This window comes from Lepus europaeus, chromosome 11 (genome assembly GCF_033115175.1).
Source record: "Lepus europaeus isolate LE1 chromosome 11, mLepTim1.pri, whole genome shotgun sequence".
In the NCBI taxonomy this organism is placed as follows: domain Eukaryota; kingdom Metazoa; phylum Chordata; class Mammalia; order Lagomorpha; family Leporidae; genus Lepus; species Lepus europaeus.
In genome coordinates, this window is record NC_084837.1 from 73034352 (window position 1) to 73056376 (window position 22025).

Below are 22025 nucleotides of genomic sequence, written 5' to 3' on the forward strand. Positions count from 1 at the left end.
CACCTTGCCTTGACTCTGCCTGAGAGACGGCCATGAGCAGAGGCTGAAGCAATGGGGCCACCTGGGCCGGCGCCCAATAGGCTAATCCTCCACCTGCAGTGCCGAAACACCGGGTTCTAGTCCCGGTTGGGGCACCGGATTCTGTCCATCTCTCTGCTGTGGCCCGGGAGTGCAGTAGAAGATGGCCCAAGTCCTTGGGCCCTGCACCCGCATGGGAGACCAGGAGAAGCACCTGGCTCCTGGCTTCGGATCAGCGTGGTGCGCCGGCCATAGCGGCCATTGGAGGGTGAACCAACGGCAAAGGAAGACCTTTCTCTCTGTCTCTCTCTCTCACTGTCCACTCTGCCTGTCAAAAAGAAAAAAAAAATGGGGCCACCTGATCCTGACTGTGAGCGTCCAGAACTGTGACCCACAATAAACCCCTTTTCTTTATGAAGGGAGCTGCCTCAGGTGTTTCACCATAGTAATGAAAAATTAATAAACAAGATTTTATCAAATGAAAATCATCTCCACCATTACATCCAGTGTCAGCGAGTGTCAGCGAGTGTATTTAAACAGCCCAAAGCAAGGTAAAACTCTGAACAAACGTTTATTTTTCTTTGACATATGTGTTTCACAGCCTGAACATCACACTGCCTTCAGAGAAAGGTGCTTTTATGCCATAATATTTTACTATGTACCGGCCAGGCATTAAACATTCTCATTAACATGATGAGACAATTTGCTGGTAAACATTTAACACAGAGACATTAGTTTCAATATCTCAAGAACATATTTTTGGTCATAACCAAGGAAATACATCAAAATATGACAACATTGGCTAATATTTTACAAGCAAATAATATTTAACTCTGCATAGCTTATACAATAGGCTGTGGCAATAAATAATATCACCAATCTCATCAACTATTAACTGGCCACAAAAAGCCTAACATTCATTTTTAATTGATATGAAATGCTCTATTGGTGTGGTTTCAACATAGCCTTAAACATGGATGTTTAACCCTGAATGCATGAAAAGAAAAAGTACTAAACTGGACTAAGAAGGTATGTTTCAGTTAACTACAAATATGTCATGTTCACATATTACATTCCTAACATGAAGGCAAATATTTAAATAGAAAAACTAGCAGTCCAAAAAAATGTGAATATGCAAATTGTGAGGAAAACATTGCATTTAAATTTGCACTCATTTGCAGGTTACAGTACTAGCTCAGTAGAAACACTAACAGGAAAAATAGTCAGCAGGAAACAAGGACAATGGCCTTGGAGCAGAGGCCAGGTCTCGGCGCCCTGCTCCAGGCTGAGGGAGCGGCTCTGAGGTCTGGGTTTCTAATGCCTCAGGACAAGCCTTCACCCAGCCCAGGGGCCACGGGCATGCTTCAGTCGGTGGTAAGAACGGGGAGAAACACCTGAACCAGCAACATCCTTATAAAGGTTCTTCTCATTGTTTGAACTCGCTCATTGGCTACCTTGCAATGTTTTCTGAGTCAGGTTTACTAGACGTTGCAAAGAAGAGCTACCCTTCATGGGATACAAGGTTGGATGGGTTCTGAAGTGTGTCAGCACTCTCACAAGGAGCATGCACAGTCCCTCTGCAGACCCGTGTAGGCAGTGCTCAGTGCAACACCCAGCGGGGTCTGACTCAAGTTCTACAGACTCTCGGTCAGGCTTCCAGTGTGCTAACTGCCCCGAAAGCAGAAATGCCTACGAAGTACTGCAGTTGAAACAGATATAAAAATAAAGGTGCACTCTCTTTCAGTCTATAGGATGTCCAGAATTCTAGGAGGGATGTTAAAAGCACTGGGCAAAACCCTGGTTTTCAGCGTGCCGTCGGCGCCACAGGAGAAGACGCGGCCGCCCTGGCCGATGTCAATTTGCATGACGCCGGCCCCGATGTTTCTGAATATGGACTGCTTCGCGTGCTCGTTCTTAAACGAATGAACCAGCCCATGGCCTGTGAGTCTCCACACCTAGTTGGAAGAATTGTAAGTAAAGAAACACCAACAGTGAAAACATGATCCTCACTTCTGTGGCCCAGGTTTCACAGCCCCCTCTTTCCGCAGAGCGCCTCCCCCTGGCAGCCCAGCGCAGTGCCACTCCCACACGTCACTGTCCTTGCATTTTGCTCGCCCTTGCCTCAAGCTTCCCTCCACCGCCTCCAGCACCCTGCCGCGTGATGGCCGGCCGGCACAGCCCATCTCCGACTCCAGCACTCAGGTTAGCAGGCTTCGTGCTTCTACCCCTCTGCCAGGTGCAGGGTCCTCGATCACTGGAAACCTCACCTCAACCGCCCAAGGGCCAACACTGAGGGCCCCTAAGGATGGTTCTGAAGAGCCAGGCTAGTGCTCGCAAAAAAACCCTGTGGTAAGGAAGCTCAGGTCCTTGGCTCCTACCAGAGTTCTCTAAAGCTCTCTACCGACGAGAGTGGTCAGGCAGCTGGGTGATCTGGTCTTCCAGCCCCCCCGCCCTGCCACTGTTGAGAAAGAGCCGCCAGCGTCTGCCCAGCGCTTCAGTGCCTGCCTCCACCGTGGACGGTGCAGTGACTCGCGTCGGCAGCAGAGTGTGCCACTACTGGGTACCTTCCAACCCCTGGCCCCGACTGACTCACCTTTATGTTGCCTTCGGCTGAGCCTGTGGTGAAAAATTCCTCACAGGGATCCAGGGCCAGAGCTTTAATGGCTGAGTCGTGAGCCTGGAATGTGTGAAGGAGCTGCCTCTGCCTGATGTCGAAGACACAGACGTAGCCTTTCCTGCCTCCGGAGATGAGCAGCTGCTGTTTGGGCGCATACTGCAGGACCGTGGCACCGTGATCATGGCACGTGAACCCTGCACAGGAAGACAACCAATACCGATGTCACAGAGGCACTTGTCATTCGAAGGTACATTTATGAGAGGACATCAAAAATTCATGGAAAGTGGAATTAAAAGGTAAGTTTATTTTGGTGCCAAAAAAAACCCTTGAAATCCATGCATTAGAGTGGTCTCCAGCAAGTTCACAAAGGGCAGTGGGCACGAGGCACATGGTTAAGATGATGGTTAAGAGGCCTGCATCTTCCAGCAGTGCCCAGAATGCCTGGCTCCAGCTTCTGGCTAAGGCAGACCAAGAGTGATGGCTCAAATAACTGGGTTCCTCCACCTACATGGAAGATCCGGATAGAGTTCTGGCTCCCAGCTTTGGCAGGCACGAGAGCAGGGACCAGAAGATGTAGGCTCTCTGCCTCTTTAATAATGTTGAAAAAATTTAAGAAGTTAATGGAAAATGCATATTATGAAAAAACTTGCAATCTTGCTTAGTTTGTTTCAGTACAAAAAGTTGAATTCCATTTGAAGCTCCCTCATATTTTAAATGGCTGAATTTATGTAATCATATTGACTAAACAAAAATTCCAAGCAACATCAGGAAAAACAACTATCCATAATCTCAGTAAGAAACAAACACACAGAAAAAGGAAATTTAAACCTCAAGTCCCAAGTTATGCTGCCACATAAGTATGTAGAAGCAAATATGAGGAGGGCTTTTTAAAGACTTATCTACTTGTTAGAAAAACCTCTCTCTGCCCCTCTAATTCTTTCAATTTGCTGGTTCACTCCCCAGTTGGCTGCAACGGCTGGACCTGCACCTATCCGAAGCCAGGAGCCAGGAGCATCTTCCGGGTCTCCCACATGGGTACAAGGGCCCAAGGGCTTGGACCATCTTCTACTGCTTTCCCACGCCATAGCAGAGAGCTGGATCCGAAGTGGAGCAGCCGGGACTAGAATCAGCACCCATATGGGATTCAGCACTAAAGGCAGTGGCTTTACTCGTTACGCCACAGCACTGGCCCCTTATTTACTTATTTGAAAGAAGGACAGAGAGACAGAGATTTTCCATCCGCTGGGTCACTCCCCAAGTGGCCACAATAGCCAGGGCTGAGGCAGGCTGAAGCCAGGAGCCTCTCCCCAGTCTCGCATGTGGGGCAGGCTCACGCACGCGGGCCATTTGTCACTGCTTTCTGAGGCCCTTGCCAGGGAGCTGGATCACAAGTGGAGCAGACGGGACAAGAACCGGCACCGTATGGGATGCCAGCACTGCGGGTGCCAGCTGGCCCTGAGGCCAGGCTTCTTGATGGTGTGGTCACTCCATTATTACCCATTCATGACAGATATTTGCCCCTGCGTAGTGCTGCCCCATACCTAAAACATAGCCAAAATTCTCTTAGGCAGGCATTGATCTCTGGCTGAGACACTGCCTCCCATATCAAAGGGCCTGGATTGGGGCCTGGCTCTGCAGCAGGTTCCAGTTTGCTGCCACCTGCCCGTGTGTATCCTGAGAGGCAGTGGCGATGGCGCTAGTGGAATCCCTGCCGAGGTGGGAGACCCAAACTCAGCTCAGGTTTGGCTCAGCTCAGCCTCTGTGGCCATCGGGGAGTAAACCAGTGGGTGGGAGCTCAGTCTTCTCTGCCTCTCAAAGGAAAAATAAAATTTAAAAACGACTCCTAGGCAGGTAATGTTCAACTACAGTTGCATGAACATCTTCAGTTGTAAATGAAAAACAGCACTGCTCCGCTACATTTTTTAAGAAAAACATCTTTGAAAATGCACTTCAGCAAATTCAGAGTAGGAAATGTTTCTGTTAGATTTCCATTTAACCCAAATGAATGGAGCACTTGGGGTACATCTTTATATGGAAGAGATCTTTATATGGAAGATAGTACTTGCCAAATTAGTGTCCCTAACAAAAGGAATAATATTTAAATAGAACTATTTATATCTCTAGCTCTTAGAAAGTTTTGTTTGATGGTTAAGTTTTAAAAATATGATCTCACTGCTACCAAGCTCAACAAGTCCTTGGCAACTGTCCTTCATGGCTTTGGAGGTGGCAAAACTCTGCGCCAGATTTCCTAAGCTACCTGGACTTCTGTGCCCACAGACGTGCACCTCAGCAAGGCAGCCAAACCTTCTAAGCCTCTGTTTTTAACCTATGAGTGCACACTCAGGAGATGCACTCACTAAAATAAAACCAGGAAAGCATTCTTTGGTAGTCTATTAAGAACCGCAGACCTTAACTTACCATGAATGAGGCTGTTTCCAGGTGATATTAATGTGTCCCACAGGCAGACGTTTCTATGAAAGAAAGCACAGAAATAAAAAAGGGCATGTAACAAATACATAAGCAATTGTTCTAAGTTATCACTAGAGGCAAAGTTTATCTTCAAGTATTTTTGCTTATTCAATCTATTTTGTTCACTCACACTTACGGAGCAGGAAGGAGTAGGAGCCGGGGGTCTTTCCCTCCTAAGAGCTGACTGTTTCACTCACTGCCACTTCCCCCATCCCGCTACCCACTCCAGGGACCTGCACTGAGCCTTCCCCAGTGCAAGGGCTGCTGCTCTACCCCAGGGGGCAGACAGCACAGGGAAAGGAGACGCTATTTATGAGCTGGTGAGGTCAAAGAACATGTGGAGAACATGATCAGTGTCAAATGCTTGTTAGTGCCCAAAGAACCTGAAAGTACTAAACACAATGAAAAAGGAGAAAAAGACTGCATAGCTTTTAACATAAAAACTACCATGCTTACTGACATACTACATGAGGAGTGATTTTTGTTTTTCTCCTTTTGGTAAAGAAAACTAAGAATTTTGTAAGGAAGTATTTTTATTCCTAGAGTAGAAAAAAACACAAAAATATATCCATGCTTACTGCAAGAATACCTTTTTGCCTAACATCTTCCTATTTCTTGTTTTGTTCCTGTCAACCTACCTATTGTCATTGGACTGTCCAGATGTGGCGACCAGACTTGAAGAGGTAATAAATGCAAAGTCACTTGTGGCTTTACTGTGGCACTGCCAACTCTATGGAAAACAAAATCATCAGGTATTATCTAAGCATCCCACAAAATGCAGCATTTTACAAACATGCAGCTCTGATAGTAACATACTATCTGTAGGAGCTATGAACTGTAAAGAATAAGTGATAGTAAGAATTAACTCATTTGCATATTTCGCTAATATCCTAGTAATTTCTTAAAACTGGAGTTGGTAAAACCATCGAATTAAAGAGTTTGTTTTTCAATTATATAAGACCACAAAGTACATGAGCTTATCTAAATGAGCCTATTACATTAAAACCCAATCAATTATAGTACAAACAATTTCCAGTACCTTTAATCAACTTTAGCTAATACAATGCAATATGGAATGTTCTTCCATGCCCAGTCTTAGGCTACGGTGTGAGGGTCTTAAGTCGCATCATCCCTGTAACTATATGCAAACATCCGTGTTGTGTCCCAGCTCCAGGGCTATCAGAAGTGGATGTTCGAACGATGGGAGAAACCACTCACTGAGCTTACTTGGGGGCTCAGGTGATGGATGGGAATTTGGAGCTGAGGGCCCAAACGGAGGATGTCAGAGAATTTTAAAACGGACATTTTTTTCTGTCTAGAATGATAATGGCATAGTTATGACTGAAGGTAAAAGAATAGATTCAACATCATTTCCATTTCTGTGAAGTCACTACAGTACAGTCTATACTAACTTAATTAAGAACCTGTGTGTACTCAAGCTTTTGAGTGCTCTGTCTGGACCCTCTGTCTCTCTCCGCTCCAGGTCACAGCCACCAGCACATACTTGTCCTCTGCAGGAGGTGTTTTACTGTGACTTGGGGAAATGGGTGAAGTGGCCCAGTGGGATCAGTTATAGTATGGTAAGCAGAATTGTGGAAGAAACTGGGATGGATGGTCAGACTCTACAAACTTCTGTCATTACCAGTTCAGAGTTTTCCAAAGAGAGACGTCTAAAAAAGACTCTAAAAATTTTCAGATAAAATGGTAGATCCTCAAGGTAAAGAGCAAGATTGTTTTTCCTTTAGGGAATTTCAGTCAAACACTGGGGTAAGGATGGGCACTACTGCCAGGTGAGACTGCTGGACAGCCCTGTCCCCTCTCCGACAGGACCACCCCCAGAGTCACTTACCATGTAAGGTTTAGGGTTGGATGCAGTTTGGTTAACTTGCCAGATACTGAGAAAACCCTCTCCATCTGCCACTCCACACTGTAAAAAAGGCGTAAACATGAAACCCAACCTCCCAGGCCAAAGGTGAAAACACCAGGAAAGCAGATCCCCTCAGAGCCACAGAGCCAGCATCCTGCCTAGCGCTCTGCCCGTGTTGCTGTGGTTCCCAGCAGGGTGCAAATACTGAAAATCCTATCAGCTTTTAACTGCTTTTCTATATTCGCCTCAGTAACGGAATTCAGTAAGAAACTAGAAGGTGTCACTCGCGTACCTGACAGTGCTTACAGGCATCACCCAACTGGACAGGAGGAGTTTTTGCTTGTTTGTTTAATTGATCCATAAACAAACTCCACCTGTTTGTTCTATTTACACTCAGCGTCACTGGATTTTTATTTATTAGATGTCATTTTATTAACTTTTACTGCTGAATAACCACAAGGAGTTTTGGCCAACTCTCAAGGACTAACCTTGTTGCCTTGTGAATTAAAATATAACCTGGTGACTCTGGCGTTGCCAGCCTGGCGGAAGCAGACGAGCTGCTGAGGTCGCGTCCACTCAAACATGCGCACGCTGCCGTCCTGGGCTCCGGTGAGGTCTGAAACACAAGGGGCCGAGGAGGAGCTGCAGAGTCAGAGTCCTGCCATCGTCACTAAATCCCCTCCACAGGACAGAGGACACGCGGACGGCTTCAGTCACTAATAACATACTCACAATATTGATGAACTGGGTGTGAGGTCATTCTCTTAACATTATGTAGATTCCTTTTCATAAGCTTCAAAAAGGGAATTTAAAAAAATTCATTTTGACAGTGTCAGAACAACTCTAACTACAGTCTTTATTCTCCTATAACTTATTTCTGAGATAAATCCTGGTACAATGTCCTAAGCCACTTAGCATAGAACACGCGTCTGAGCAGGCTGAGGAAGAACAGTTATTTTCCTCGTGTAGCCCTAGCATCTGTGGACTGAGAGGTACAACATAGCTAGAGCAAACGACAAAGGATCGCTCCTCCAGGACAACCCGGGGCCTCTCCGATTCTCGATTCTCGCAAGCAGAACATGAAAACAGAACTCTAACCATGGTGACCAGTGAGAACAGGACTGACCCCTTGAAAAGCTGCAGAATCCACAGATTCCTCGCAGACTGTGCTCATCCACAAAATGCTAACGGGGGGCGGGAACGGCACCCACTTGCTAGGGTTGTTAGGAAAAACCAAAGCTGCCACCTATGGGCCACAGCCTCCGTTCTTTAAAAGGGTCATTCCTACGTCCAAGGAACTTCCATGTGTTTCTCATGCACAAACATCGCTGAGTCAGCAACATACCACACTCGCTCCAGTGCTGGTCTGTCCACTGCCCAGCCAGGGAAGAGAAGAAGGTGGGTGCACCTGGCTTGCCGGATGGGGGGTTGTGCTGGGCTGATAGAGAGTTGTAGTAGAACCCCGATAATCAATGTCATCTGAGCTGTAAAAAACATGCATGCGTTACCAGGGGCATTCCATGTTCTCTGAACACAAATTCCAGCCAAAGAGCTGCAGGGCTTCTCATAACAGGGACTTGACAAACTGAGCAAGTGTCCATGAGAAAAGTGTAGGCACAAGTCTCAATCACATTCAGTTTTACTGGTTAACTTTGTCCTCTCAATAAAATAGTCTAATGTTTTTGGGGGAACTTTACTGCTGCACAAGTTGAACAAAAAATTATTTTAAGTATTTAACAGATATTCTTTTCATCATATGTAGAAAAATATAGGTTGTCTTCAAGTACTGATGTGTCATGTATCAAATTAATACACTTTACAGAAGAAAGTGAGGCTCTATAAAGATTTCTTAGACTAAGGTACTAATTAATTAATCACATAAAAATGTAAAAGTAATGTTTATGATGGACCATTTGATATGACATGATCATATCTACTCTGAAGGGGGATACAGAAGCCTAGTTACTAACAAAAGGCAGAACCCGGCCTCACAAGGGGAGAGGCTGTCAGTGCACCCTTCCTAGCCGAACCATATGTCTAGAGTCTGCAGAAATAAAGGCGGACAGGCTGGCACCGCGGCTCACTTGGCTAATCCTCCACCTGCGGCGCCGGCACCCCGGGTTCTAGTCCCGGTCGGGGCGCCGGATTCTGTCCCTGATGCTCCTCTTCCAGTCCAGCTCTCTGCTATGGCCCGGGAGTGCAGTGGAGGATGGCCCAAGTGCTTGGGCCCTGCACCCGCATGGGAGACCAGGAGGAAGCACCTGGCTTCTGCCACCGGATCGGTGCAGTGCGCCAGCCAGAGCGCACCGGCCGTGGCGGCCATTTGGGGGTGAACCAACAGAAGACCTTTCTGTCTCTACCTCTGCCTGTCAAAAAAAAGAAGAAAGAAAAAAAAAAGAAAGAAAGAAAGGGGGACAGATGTGGAGGAGAAACTCCCAAATGAAAAAGTGTCACAAAACGTTCTTGGTGCAGTGTCCATAACGTAAATGAAAAGTGAAGCTGTCTACATTTTTATCTAGAAAAAAAGTTCATGCATGCCTGGTCACAAAGAAATATGGCAAGATCACTCGGGAAATGTGACTCATCAATTGTCTAATTAATATATTTGTTTTTGGCTTTACTTATCCAGATCACCTGAATTTCCTGAAGATTGTGTAATTCCTGACATTTTGGGAGGTTAAATGTCAAAGTGGCAGTTGTTAACATAGATTCAGTGTCAGAGATAATTCTAACATTATGAACAGTTTAAGGAGAGAAGCACGCTTAATTTATTCATTACTGTAGGTAAAGCCTTTTATTGGCAAATAAACTGATGATGTTTACCTCTTACCCAACTGAAGAGAGAGAAATATGTATTCTTCAAAATAATTCAAATCATGTACATAACGGTTTAGTAGGAAATTCTTTACGAGAACGACATTTAAAAACTGACTGTGAGACACACCTTTTGGATTCTCTGTCATATTCTTCTCCAATCCATATATATGACTGACAGGCCAGCAGAGAAGTAACATCAAGTTCTTGAACATCATGTGTTGAAGCCAAAACAATTTCATTACTGTTTGCCTGTAACCCAGAGGTGGAGTCAATGTCTTAAGCAATTTCACTAAAAAGAATGTTCTTCATAATGTTTCTATAAAGCTTTTACCTTGTTAACAGCAAATGCCATTATCATGTCCGACTCCTTATGAATGACCTTCGCTTTCCCTCCCGGATAGCCCAGGTCAGCTTCAACCTACAAAACATTTGTCCGCTCAAGCTGCTGCAGCACAGCTCTATGCAGAGATATACACATTCCAAAAATGTAGAAGGAGGGTAAGAAGAAAACGTAGCAGCAGTAGCAAAAAAAAAAAAAAGGGAATAATTTGGTGTGTTGAAAATTAGTTTAAATTCTCTGACAGCCTGTAATCACCCCCATTATAAAGATTTTCATTGTGAAACACAAAGGATGGCTAGCATGTTTTCAAGAGTAGTTTATAACAGCAATTTATCTTTTAGTTTTCCGAAAGTATATGAACAGTCTGCAGTAAGAATGTACATATAGTAAGAGGCAGAGAATGGAGGAAGAAGACACAGAGAGATAAAGGAGTCACCTACGAGAGGAGGCACTTCAAATGGGATGAAGGCGTAGGAGTGAGAAGCCGGACAGGACAGTTCAAAGGCAGGAGATGGAGAGGAGGGTGCACTGGCTTGGCCTCCGAGGTGGCAGGAAGGAAGAGAGAGTCAGAACCAAGAAGAGATGAAACTGCGCTGCTTGAGAACAGACTCCGGGAAATGACAGAAGTGAGGGTTGAACCAGGAAGCATCTCTTACTACACCACTCAGGTGGTCCTGGCGCAGTGAGTTCTCTGATTAGTTAGCCAGCAGGGAAGGCCACGGTTAGTACCAGAAGTGGGGAGGTTAGCTCCTTGAACTTCAGAAATGTACTAAGTACAAGAGCTTGGAATACTACCTTGATGTGGCAATCTTCTGCTACGCAGTTTTGTTTGACCTGCTCCACATGTTCTTCTACAGACTAAACACACCACACCGTCACAAGCACAAAACACATGCATGAAACAAAATGACAGACAATGAAGAACTTCATGTTGAAATGGTCACTCCATTAGAAATGGTAAAAATGGTTGAAAAAAATCAGGGAAAAAACTTGAACAAAATGCTATCAAACACAACATGAAGCCAAAACAGCAAAATTAACGTGACTTTTACAGAAACATAAATTCTATTTCAAAAGAAAAACCTGTATGCCCGTTATTTAACTTAAAGTTCTTAAAGCTGTCATCTGTAAAAAAAACTTTTATGAGCAGACATATTCAGTTCTACATAGATCCCTATCCTATAGGGTTGGACTTCAAATACAAATTAAAACTATTTCTAAACACAGACTCAGAGCACTAGTGTTTCTCTCTTGCTCATAAGGCATATGAGTAATCAGACGATGTTTCTCCTTATTAAAAAAATGCTTAAATAAAATGAGGCACAGGAAAGAGATCATACAAATGACGTGCCCCTGGTCGGTGATGGGCCACCCAGGATGACAACTCTTAGAAGTAATATTCCTGCTGCGTGCTGGAAACTTACGAGGTTTGATCAGAGCAGCTAAGTCCTCCTGATACCTTTGAGGTAACTATGTCCCTCTCAGCACAAAGGACCATTTAGATTCTCTGACCAAGCCTTAAGGGACTGCCCACTCCCACCCCCACCCCTCGCCAGGCTGCTGTCAATGGATCATCCAAGAAAACCCAAGAGGAGCAGTCACTGCGTGCAGCTGGAAGTCAGAGTGTGGACAGACCTGCTGCCTTCCATCAGCTGAATTCACCACAATTACCAACTTAACAAAAACTTGGCTTTGTGCACTATTTTTCTTTAACATTGAAAAAGTAAAGATATGAATACACCTAAGATTTTAGCATTTCTTGGGAATGTTCTTTAAAAAATTAGCCAACATTGTGGCATTTTTCAGGGCTGGTCTGAAAATTATACTAATTCACTGAATCTACCAAATTTGTTGATAATCAAAACCCTAATTTATTTATTTATTTTTTCTTTGACAGATAAAGTTAGAGAGTGAGAGAGAGAGGTAGAGAGAAAGGTCTTCCTTCCGTTGGTTCATTCCCCAAATGGCAGCTACGGACAACGCTGCACCGATCTGAAGCCAGGAGCTGGGTGCTTCTTCCTGGTCTCTCACGTGGGTGCAGGCGCCCAAGCACTTGGGCCATCCTCCACTGCCTTCCTGGGCTACAGCAGAGAGCTGGACTGGAAGAGGATCAACCGGGACGAACCCGGCGCCCATATGGGATGCCGGCGCTGCAGGTGGAGGATTAACCAAGTGAGCCACAGCACCGGCCCCAAACCCCTATTTAACAATCTATAAAGTACTCTACTATATGGGTAGTTTTAATAAATTTTACATATTTCTGAGTCTCCTGACCAGTTTTTATATTATTTTAACATAAGCTTGGCCATGTTTAATAATTTTTTTCTTAATTAAAAAGTTTTTCAGATCTTTGAAACGGTACAGACACTAAATATCTGTATCTATTTACATTTAGATTAAAATTAAACAAAACTAAGAACTTAGGCCCTCAGTCGCAGCAGCTACATTTGAAGTGCTCAGTAATCATGTGACTGCTAAATTGGACTGCACGATTTTCATCATCACAGAAAGTATTACTGGTAAGGCAGCACTTTCATTCAGTGTTTCAAAAGTTCTTCCACCCCAACTCCCAGCCATGTACTTGCCCTCCCCTAGAACCCATGAATGCTTGGGCAGCAGTTTGAGTTGTTATCAGTCTCACTTCCCTGCTCTTGGGAACCCTCTGCTGGGAGAAAAGTAGAATACAGCTTGGACTTCCTGATCCCAAGAGCATGGAAACTGGCAGAGAGACGGCAAGACTTAGCTAAGAGGCAAACTAGCGAAGGGAAAAACGATCCTGAAGGGCAAGACAGAGCATAACACACACAGAAACCTGGACATAGCTGCTTGCCACAACATTCAGAGCCCTGACGGCCCATCCAAACCCACAAAGCTGAGGAACAGTTAAAACATTTCTGGTGGGGGTCGGCATTGGGGCATAGTGGGTAAAGCTGCCGCCTGCAGTGCCCGCATCCCATATGGGCGACTTTTCAAGACCTGGCTGCTGCATTCCCGATCCAGCTCTCTGCTATGGCCTGGGGAAGCAGTAGAAGATGGCCCAAGTCCTTGGGCCCCTGCACTCACATGGGAGACCCAGAAGAAGCTCCTGGCTTTGGGTCGGCGCAGCTCTGGCCGTTGTGGCCAATCGGGGAGTGAACCTGCGGATGGAAGACCTCTCTCTCTTGCTCTGCCTCTCCTCTCTCTGTATAACTCTTACTTTCAAATAAATAAAGAAATCTTTAAAAAAATATTTCTGGTAAATCATTGGATTTAGTAATTTGAAGAACTAAGCACTCAGAAAATCAACTTGTCAATTGGCTTTCTGTGAATAAGAGCCCTAATTTAGCAAATATCATTTATTATAAATCTGTTTCTCAGATTCTTTTATAGAAGTTTGAATCCACATCATTACCGTAAATACTGTACATGGTGGCTTAAACGAAATACAAATAATTTGTGTGATTTTCCTATCAAATATCATCTGTGTCCGTTTTTTACAAAAAGAAAACACAGGGGACTTGCACTGTGGCACAGTGGGTCAAGCAATCATCCCTTGTGACACTAGCACCCATACTGCAGTGCTGGCTCAAGTACTGGCTGTTTTGTTTCTGATCACTCCTTGCTAAGGCACCTGGTGAGGCAGTGGAAGATGGCCCACATCCTTGGGTCCCTACTACCGAATGGAGACTAGGATGGAGGTCTTGCTGCCAGGCTGTAGCCTGGCCCATACTTGTGGCCATTTAGGGAGTGAACCAAGGAACACAAGACCTCCCTCTCTCTCTGTGGCTCTGCTAATTAAATATAAATAAATAACTGAAGAAGAAAAAATCTAGAGGACTCAAAAGAATCTTGATAGTTCATTTACCCTACTCCTTCATTTGAAAGCACGTACTTTTTTTCTGTATTGAAAAATGTTTATATTTTTCAGCTTGAGTTACCTATCTTTTACATAAAAATTACAACAAGTTTTCAAGATGAATGGTGGAGATGGCTAAACAATGTGAATTAAGTGTATGATTTTAAAAATCCATGGAGAAAAATATTCACCAGGACTGAGAACTGGCCGCAGTCTCCATGCAGCTGAGTGAGGACCATGTACAAAGCCTGCAGGTCTGGGAAACCCAGAGGCAGCTCCACATTTTCCCGTGGAAAATGCCGCCACATGGGCTGAGCCTGTTTCCACTTTTCTCAGTGAAATGTAATTCCCATTTCTCTTCTAGATTGTGTTCACCAAATCTTTCCTTACTCCTGACTCCCCACTCTCAACACTTTCCAAAGTGCCCTTTGCTGCATTTAATGGCCAAACAGGCTGAAAGGCTTGCTTTATAAAATTATCCTGGATTTGCTGCTTCTGAAGTTCATCCTGCTAATTACTAAATATTAAATGAATAAAGTGCTTTCAAGGTGTTCTATTATATTTTCAATCACACTGATTTATATAATAAATTCCCTAAACCATCCAGCACAATGTTCATTTCAGGTAAAAGTCCAATGGCAAACACTTTCACTTGATTACATGTGATTTATCAAGGGATGTTGTTGTTTCATGGATAAGAAATGAGAATTTCAAGTTTTATCTTCAAAGAAATTGACTATAGTACACTTGGACTGTTACTGAAGATGTATGAAGAAAATAAGTTCCAACCAAAAAGACAATTTCAAAATAAATCAAGCACTGACTCAGTTACAAATGTTAAAGAAAAACTGGCAAGAAAATATTTTTCTTAAAATACCTCACTCTGCTTTCTTTTCTTAGTGAAAATGTATCTAATAAATGTCTCTTGAAGGACTTCTTGTTTAACAAGGAAATGCCACAGTCGTTTGACTGGAAGTGCGGAAGAATCCCGGGATCTGTTTAAAAAAGAACATAGCACACCATCTCAGTCTTTAGAAAATGTGCTCCATATTGACAGATGCTTTCTTAAAACCTCCACAATCTACTGCAAAGATAACACCATTAAACTGAGTACGTTTTATCAATTTATTTAACTTTCAGTTTTTAGTTCTCCTGGAAAGCATTCCTTCATCTAGCAATGAATTCTGTAGTTACACTGAATGAACTGGCTGAGCTGAGTGGCAAATGACTTTCTTATTCTCTGTTTAAGCCTCACCTTAGGATGGTCCTTGGGTGAAAGCATAGCACCTGTGAATATGAAGCCACAGCACTCAGTGCTAGGAACCCACCAGGCTAAACTGCCTTGCTGCCTTGCAAGACTCCTGACAGCATGGCCTCCTACCTCAAAAGAGGCCTAGACAGGTCGGGGGAAGATGAAAACATCAATGAAACCTTCATGTGTCTACTGTTTTACTAACAAAAAGTGGCATCTTGTTTGTTTAGTAGATTATTTTCCAAAAACGAAAAAATTCTATAGCAGTTCAGAAAATACCAATAAAGACATTAATAAAGATTTTCCCTTATTATAAAATCAATGCCTTTTGGATTATAGGAAAATCATCTTCTTTCCAGATTTCTGATCTTTTCCTTAGAGAATACTGCTAAAGAGAGACTGCACACTCAAAGCTGCACGGTTTTAAAGACTCTTGGCATGCCTTCCCCAACAGTCCCAGAAAGTGACACTAAGCTCTGCTCTCCGCAGCACTGTAAGAGCTTCCTTACTTGAACGGAGTATTTTCTGGTTCTAACATTGCTTTATTTCGAAGAATAGCTGGCCCAGCTCCTACTGAAAGGTCCGTTGGATACGTGTTGATATAGTTAGGGGGTGGGCCTTCAAAGTGGTCCATTTTCTCTTGCAGGATCTGTTCCCAGTTCTCCAAGTTCTTAATCACAGCAATACCTAACGGTGATGTCACAGGCAGCTCTAAAAGGTGACAGAATGTCATTTTTATTTTCAGAAAAAGTACTGATCATCATCCACATATTTACAAAATCCAAATTCTTAGAGCCAAGATTCTGAAAACACAAATAAATTAGAAAACGTTAATCTAAGGCTATCTAGATTCTTTTTCATTTTTAAGATTTATTTATTTAAAAGCCAGAGTGACAGAGGGGGAGAGGTAGGGAGGCTGAGAGAGAGAGTGAGAGAGACAGAGACAGAGAGAGAGAATATCTTCCATCTGCTGGTTCACTCCCCAAATAGCCACAACACTGGGGCTGGGCCAACTGGAAGCTAGGAGCCAGGAACTCAAGCTGCGTCTCCCATGTGGATGACAGTCTTCCCCTGCCTTCTCTAGCACATTATTTGGGAGCTGGATCAGAAGCAGAGCAGCCAGGACTCAAATGGGTACTCTGATGTGGGATGTAGCATCTCAAGTGATGGCTTAGCCCACTGAGTCACACACTGGCCCTTGTTTAGATTATTAATGCTTTCAACAAGACAGAAGGCCAGCTTTCTAAAATGAATGGAGAAAATGTCTAGCTTCCTCAGACTGGTTTCCTGTTCTTTTATCCAGTGTTTTTTCCTTTTCATCTTGGGAATGGGTGGGGCAGGGGAGAATGCATGCTTCCACCTGCAGTTGTACTCCCCCAAATTCCCCCCACAATGGTAAGGGCAGTGGAGAGAGATGCTAGTGAAGTCTCCACAAAACACAATCCAGGTCTCCCATGGGCTGGCAAGAACCCAACTACTTGAGTCATCATCACTGCCCCAGAGCTGGAGGCAGGAATCTGATGTAGGCACTCTGATGTGGAATGTGAAGTCTCAACAGGTATCTCAGCTGCTAGGCCAAAATGTCTGCCCTCAATCTTCCACAAGACAGTGATTCTTGCTATGAATCAAAACCACAGACTAGAGCCTAAAATAAACAAGACTTCATAAAAATCTCCAATGCAGTATTCTTATAACTACCAGATGGCCCTTTATACAGCTTTTTGTAAAGGGAAACTGGATAGTAATTTGTTGTATTTAATAACATTAATTCTCAAATTCCAAACTCACCAGAGAATTCCAGTCCAGCAATGGGGAAGAAATTCTTGACATTGTGAAGTACTAGTTTAACCATTGTCAAATGCAGGAGAGCCCAGCTGGTCAAAAGAGAAAAAAAAAACTCAATTAAAAATTAATTGTGACAGAAGCAGTGATGTTCCCTATCAATTGTTCAGCCCATCTCTAACCAAGATCAAAAGCTGCCACCACCTTTCACTATACAAAGTGGCATCTTTTTATTCTTTGAAAATAAAAGAAATGCATCTATGTGCCACATTTGGAATATCTGAAAACTAACTAGTGAAAAAACACCAGTCATATGGAAGCTAGAAGCATACATATTGTTCTTTTTTTTAAGATTTATTTTTATTTGAAAGTCAGAGTTACACAGAGAGACAAGAGGCAGAGAAAGAGAAAGAGAGGTCTTCCATCTGATGGCTCACTCCCTAGATGGCCACAATGGATGAAGCCAGGAGCCAGGAGCTTCTTCCAGGTCTCGCAAGCGGGTGCAGGGGCCCAAGGACTTGGGCCATCCTCCACTGCCTTTCCAGGCCATAGCAGAGAGCTGGATTGAAAGTGGAGCAGCCGGGTCTTGAACTGGCACCCATATGGGATGCCAGTGCTTCAGGCCAGGGCAACCTGTTGTGCCACAGTGCTGGCCCCATACATATTGTTCTAATAGCACATCGATACTTGTCTTTTCCTCACTAAGAAAGTTGTGTTTGTAATCTGCATAAAAACTATTCCTTGAAACTGGATGTGAGGAAAATACTCTTTTCTAGAAATTTATCTCAAAGGTACAAAATTTCTAACCTGAAAATATCAGTCAGTTCCCATATAAGCTCATGATAAAATGTTACTTAAAATTAACAACATCTGGCCGGCGCCACGGCTCACTAGGCTAATCCTCCACCTGCGGCACCAGCACCCCGGGTTCTAGTCCCGGCTGGGGCGCCAGATTCTGTCCTAGTTGCTCCTCTTCCAGTCCAGCTCTCTGCTATGGCCCAGGAAGGCAGTGGAGGATGGCCCAAGTGCTTGGGCCCTGTACCCGCATGGGAAACCAGGAGGAAGCACCTGGCTCCTGGCTTTGGATCGGCACAACGCGCTGGCCGCAGCAGCCATTTGGGGGGTGAACTAATGGAAGGAAGACCTTTCTCTCTGTCTCTCTCAGTGTCTAACTCTGCCTGTCAAAAAAAAAAATTAATAACATCAGAATTTTTTATAGAGGAAAGAAAGAAAAGCCGTATTCACCTATAGGAGTTGGGATCTTGGTGTTCCTGTATTTGTGTATCTGAAAAAAAAGCGTCATCATCTTCCTCATCACTGTGAATGCTCTCATCAGAGTCATAGATCACACCACTGTCAGACAAGGGAAGAAAGGGCTGCAATGAAATGTAAGGTTAGTTTTTCAAATGTTATTTTCTACTGAAAATATATAACATATACTATAATTTATAACATATCTGTAACAATATTTTCTTAAAATATATGTTTGTCTAACTTAAAACTGAACACATTAAATGATGTCTCTTGTTCATGCTACTAGACCTAAAAGTCAAGATAACCAGGTAAAACTCAGAAAACTAAAATAAGTGGGTAGCTAGACGCATGAAAACATAAGTAGTCTCAAAAATCAACAGTTTTCTTCTTACATTATCAACAATAAAAAGTTGGAAAAGTCTAAAGAAAAAGATATACTGAAAAACATAAAATACCAAAAAAAACTATGAAAACTGAGAGAGCTACAGTGAAGGAAATTTCAAATCCTCCTATCAAAGGACTAAAGTGTATGAAAAAAACAATGAGTTACAAGTTATTTTACACAGTTTTAAAGTAACTGCAATAAAAATCCCCATTGGGATTTTGTTTGCTTTTTTGAGATCTGATCATGATTCAAGTTAATAGACAAGGACAAAAAAGAATAGCTAAGAAATCATTTTAAAACAAGGTACCAGCTCTTAGTGGATATCAAAATAAGTAAGAAGAGTGTAGTCTAGCAATTGACTGATGCAAAAAATAGTCCAATGGTATAAGAGCTAAGACACAGACAGCATTTTAAGTCAGCATAGGTAAAGGGAGGATTATCCAAAGAATCATGCTAAAACAACCACTAAGCTGTGTGTGTGGGACAGGAGATAGAGATGAAATCTGTTCCTCATTTTATTCTAGATAAATAAGAGAATTCAAAGTTAAGGAGACAGAGAAGGAGGGGAATAAGATAATGAAAAACATACTAATGGAAGACTTTTTATGCTAAAAAATGTTATAGATAGTAAAGAAAAAAATGGATAGATATGCTTGAATAAGCTTTCAAGAATCTTTGTAGGTCAAAAAAAGCAAACTGGAAAGAGTGTCACAAGAAAAATTAATGATATCCTTAATAAGTAACTCACAAAAATTAAGTAAAACCATTATAATCTCAAGATAATTCAGTTAAGAATATGAACAATTTCCTCAAGGTGGAAAATAAAATGGAAACATGCATATTAAAATTTCAATGTCATGGTAGGAAATAAAAACTTATTTAATCAAAGTAACAAAAAAATTTTTAAAGTACTTAATGCTGCTGAGGGTAGGGACAAGTGTACTCTCTCACCAGTCTAAAGAGAATATAAATCAGCAATCTGGAAAACAATCTGGTAATGTGTATCAAAAGCCCTATTTAGATTTACACACTTTAGCCCAGCACTACTTAATAAAACGATCTGATTATGAACAAGGTTTATCTTGGCAGGTATTAATTTCACAAACAGCAAATCACTGCTTTGTAAACTGACATGTTCATCAAAACAAACAGCTAAATGGTCAACAGAAATTATGCCCACAGAGAAACAATGACCAACCCAACGAGCACCTGCTCCATCTGACGGAGGTTTTTTAACATTTCCCACAGAAACGATCCAAGGTCTTTGGAAACATGGTTGCTCCCAGACTTGGGCAGGAAATATGCATGATTGGTATAGAACAACTCATCCTAGAATGCAAGGAAATTCAAAGGCTGGTAGCACAGTCTAAAAAAGATTAGGGAGCCAACTGGAAGGGGTCCTCACTGGTAAAGATCGACAATCTGAACAGAAACAGAATAACTGCAGTGGAATGAAACACACAAAACAGGTTTGAATCTGTAAGATCATAACCAGCATAGAGCAAAATATAATTTCACTGGATTCCCCTGAAGGATGCTGGGGAATGGACAGTTTAAATACAGGTTCATGAAAGCAAGGAACAAAAGTATCCACCTTGTCCTTCCTAATCAAAAAGACTTCGGGGTCACCAAATAGCTTGATGCAGAAGCAACTTCCAACAAATAAGTGAACAATAAATAATCAGATTATATTATCAGAATTTAAAACTCCCACTGAAATGCTGGAGGTAGGCAAAGATTATCAACCAACAAATTCTCAGGGGACAAGAAAAGGGGGCATTAAGTTTAAAAGGAAAGAGAGCAAGGTAGAACCTCCAGATTAACAGTCAGGTAGAGTTACAGATAGTGAGAGAGACAGAGACAAGGCACCGATCCAAAGCCAGGAGCCAGGTGCTTCCTCCTGGTCTCCCATGCAGGTGCAGAGGCCCAAGTACCTGGGCCATCTTCCATTGCTCTCCTGGGCCACAGCAGAGAGCTGGACTGGAAGAGGAGCAACCGGGACTAGAACTGGCGCCCATATGGGATGCCGGCACTGCAGGCGGAGGATTAACCAAGTGAGCCACGGCACCGGCCCGGCTGGGCTCCTCTTCTAATCCAGCTCTCCGCTGTGGCCCGGGAGGGCAGTGGAGGATGGCCCATGTGCTTGGGCCCTGCACCCGCATGGGAGACCAGGAGGAAGCACCTGGCTCCTGGTTTTGGATGGGTGCAGTGCTGGCCGTGGTGGCCATTTGGGGGGTGAACCAAAGGAAGGAAGACCTTTGTCTCTGTCTCTCTCTCTCTCACTGTCTAACTCTATCTGTCAAACAAGCAAACAAAAAAAGACATAACAGCCAACACTTGTTGTGAACCCTCATTTAAACAAATTTACCTTCATTTTAGTTGAAACACACACACACACACACAGAGAAAAAGAGAGCAAGAGAGACAGAGAAAGAGAGAGATAGAGGAAAAAAAAACCCATCTGCTGGTTCATCCTCCAAATGCCAGCAACAGCCAGGCCTGACCCAGGCCATTGCCGGGACCCAAGAACTTGATATGGGTCTCCCACTGGGTGGCAGGGTCCCAACTACTTGAGCCCCTGCTGCCTTCGCAGAGTGTGCATTAACAGGAAGCTGGATTGGACATGCAGCTGGGGCTCAAACTCAGGCACTCTGACATGGAAGGTCCCAAGCTGTGTCTTCATTCAACGTTTACAAACGTCTGTCCCAATAAAAATCTTCTGAAATGACAGCTCTATGAATTGTTAATGGTGTGAAGAGCTGCTTACCTTATAATGTTAACTGGAAACAGCAAATACAGAACTAAACAATCTAATCCAATTACATATATTTAAAAAAAAAAACTGAGCAAAAAAAGAAAAGAAGCAAATTTGGTTGGATAGGTAAGCGGTATTTTCTTTCTTTATACTTTTTTGCATTTTCCAAAAATTCAAAACTTTATATAAATCAAGGGGAAGTATTTTATTTATTTGAAAAGTAGAGTTACAGAGAAGAGAAAGAGGGAGAGAGAGAGAGATCTTCCATCCGCTGGTTCATCCCCCAAATGGCCTCCTGGGCTGGCCCGAAGCCAGGGGCCTGGAGCTTCTTCCAGGTCTCCCATGTGGGTGCAGGGGCTCAAAGACTTAGGCCATCTTCTGCTGTTTTCCCAGGCCATTAGCAGGGAGCTGTATAGGAAGTAGAGCAGCCAGGACTAGAACCTGCGCCCATATGTGATGCTGGCACAGCAGGCGGCAGCCTTATCTACCACACCACCACACCACCGCTTCAGCCCAGGGGAAGTATTTTTGAAATAACTTTTTTTTTTTTTTTAAGAGAGTTACAGAGAGAGGTACACACACAGAGAGAGGTCTTCCATGTGCTGGTTCACTCCCCAGATAGCTGCAATGGCTG

At 43.4% G+C, this 22025-nt stretch overlaps 1 protein-coding gene across 6 annotated transcripts in view; it reads right to left on the reverse strand.

Annotated features, from left to right (window-relative positions):
• Positions 1 to 581: 581 nt before the first annotated feature.
• DMXL2 (Dmx like 2) overlaps positions 582 to 22025 on the reverse strand; it is a 162828-nt gene continuing 141384 nt past the window's right edge. For 4 of the 6 annotated variants that reach the window (XM_062205915.1, XM_062205914.1, XM_062205913.1 and 1 more), the window contains 15 exons: positions 18243 to 18373; positions 17004 to 17089; positions 15725 to 15926; positions 14841 to 14958; positions 10924 to 10986; positions 10120 to 10206; positions 9916 to 10037; positions 8317 to 8455; positions 7704 to 7764; positions 7460 to 7587; positions 6954 to 7031; positions 5743 to 5834; positions 5054 to 5106; positions 2612 to 2829; positions 582 to 1973 (listed from right to left, as the gene is read on the reverse strand). In XM_062205915.1, coding sequence (XP_062061899.1) covers positions 1764 to 1973; positions 2612 to 2829; positions 5054 to 5106; positions 5743 to 5834; positions 6954 to 7031; positions 7460 to 7587; positions 7704 to 7764; positions 8317 to 8455; positions 9916 to 10037; positions 10120 to 10206; positions 10924 to 10986; positions 14841 to 14958; positions 15725 to 15926; positions 17004 to 17089; positions 18243 to 18373 — 1788 coding nt within the window. In that variant the 3' untranslated portion in view covers positions 582 to 1763. Of the gene's footprint in view, positions 1974 to 2611; positions 2830 to 5053; positions 5107 to 5742; positions 5835 to 6953; positions 7032 to 7459; positions 7588 to 7703; positions 7765 to 8316; positions 8456 to 9915; positions 10038 to 10119; positions 10207 to 10923; positions 10987 to 14831; positions 14959 to 15724; positions 15927 to 17003; positions 17090 to 18242; positions 18374 to 22025 lie in introns of those variants that run through there. The other 2 variants (XM_062205916.1, XM_062205917.1) reach the window with 2 other exon arrangements.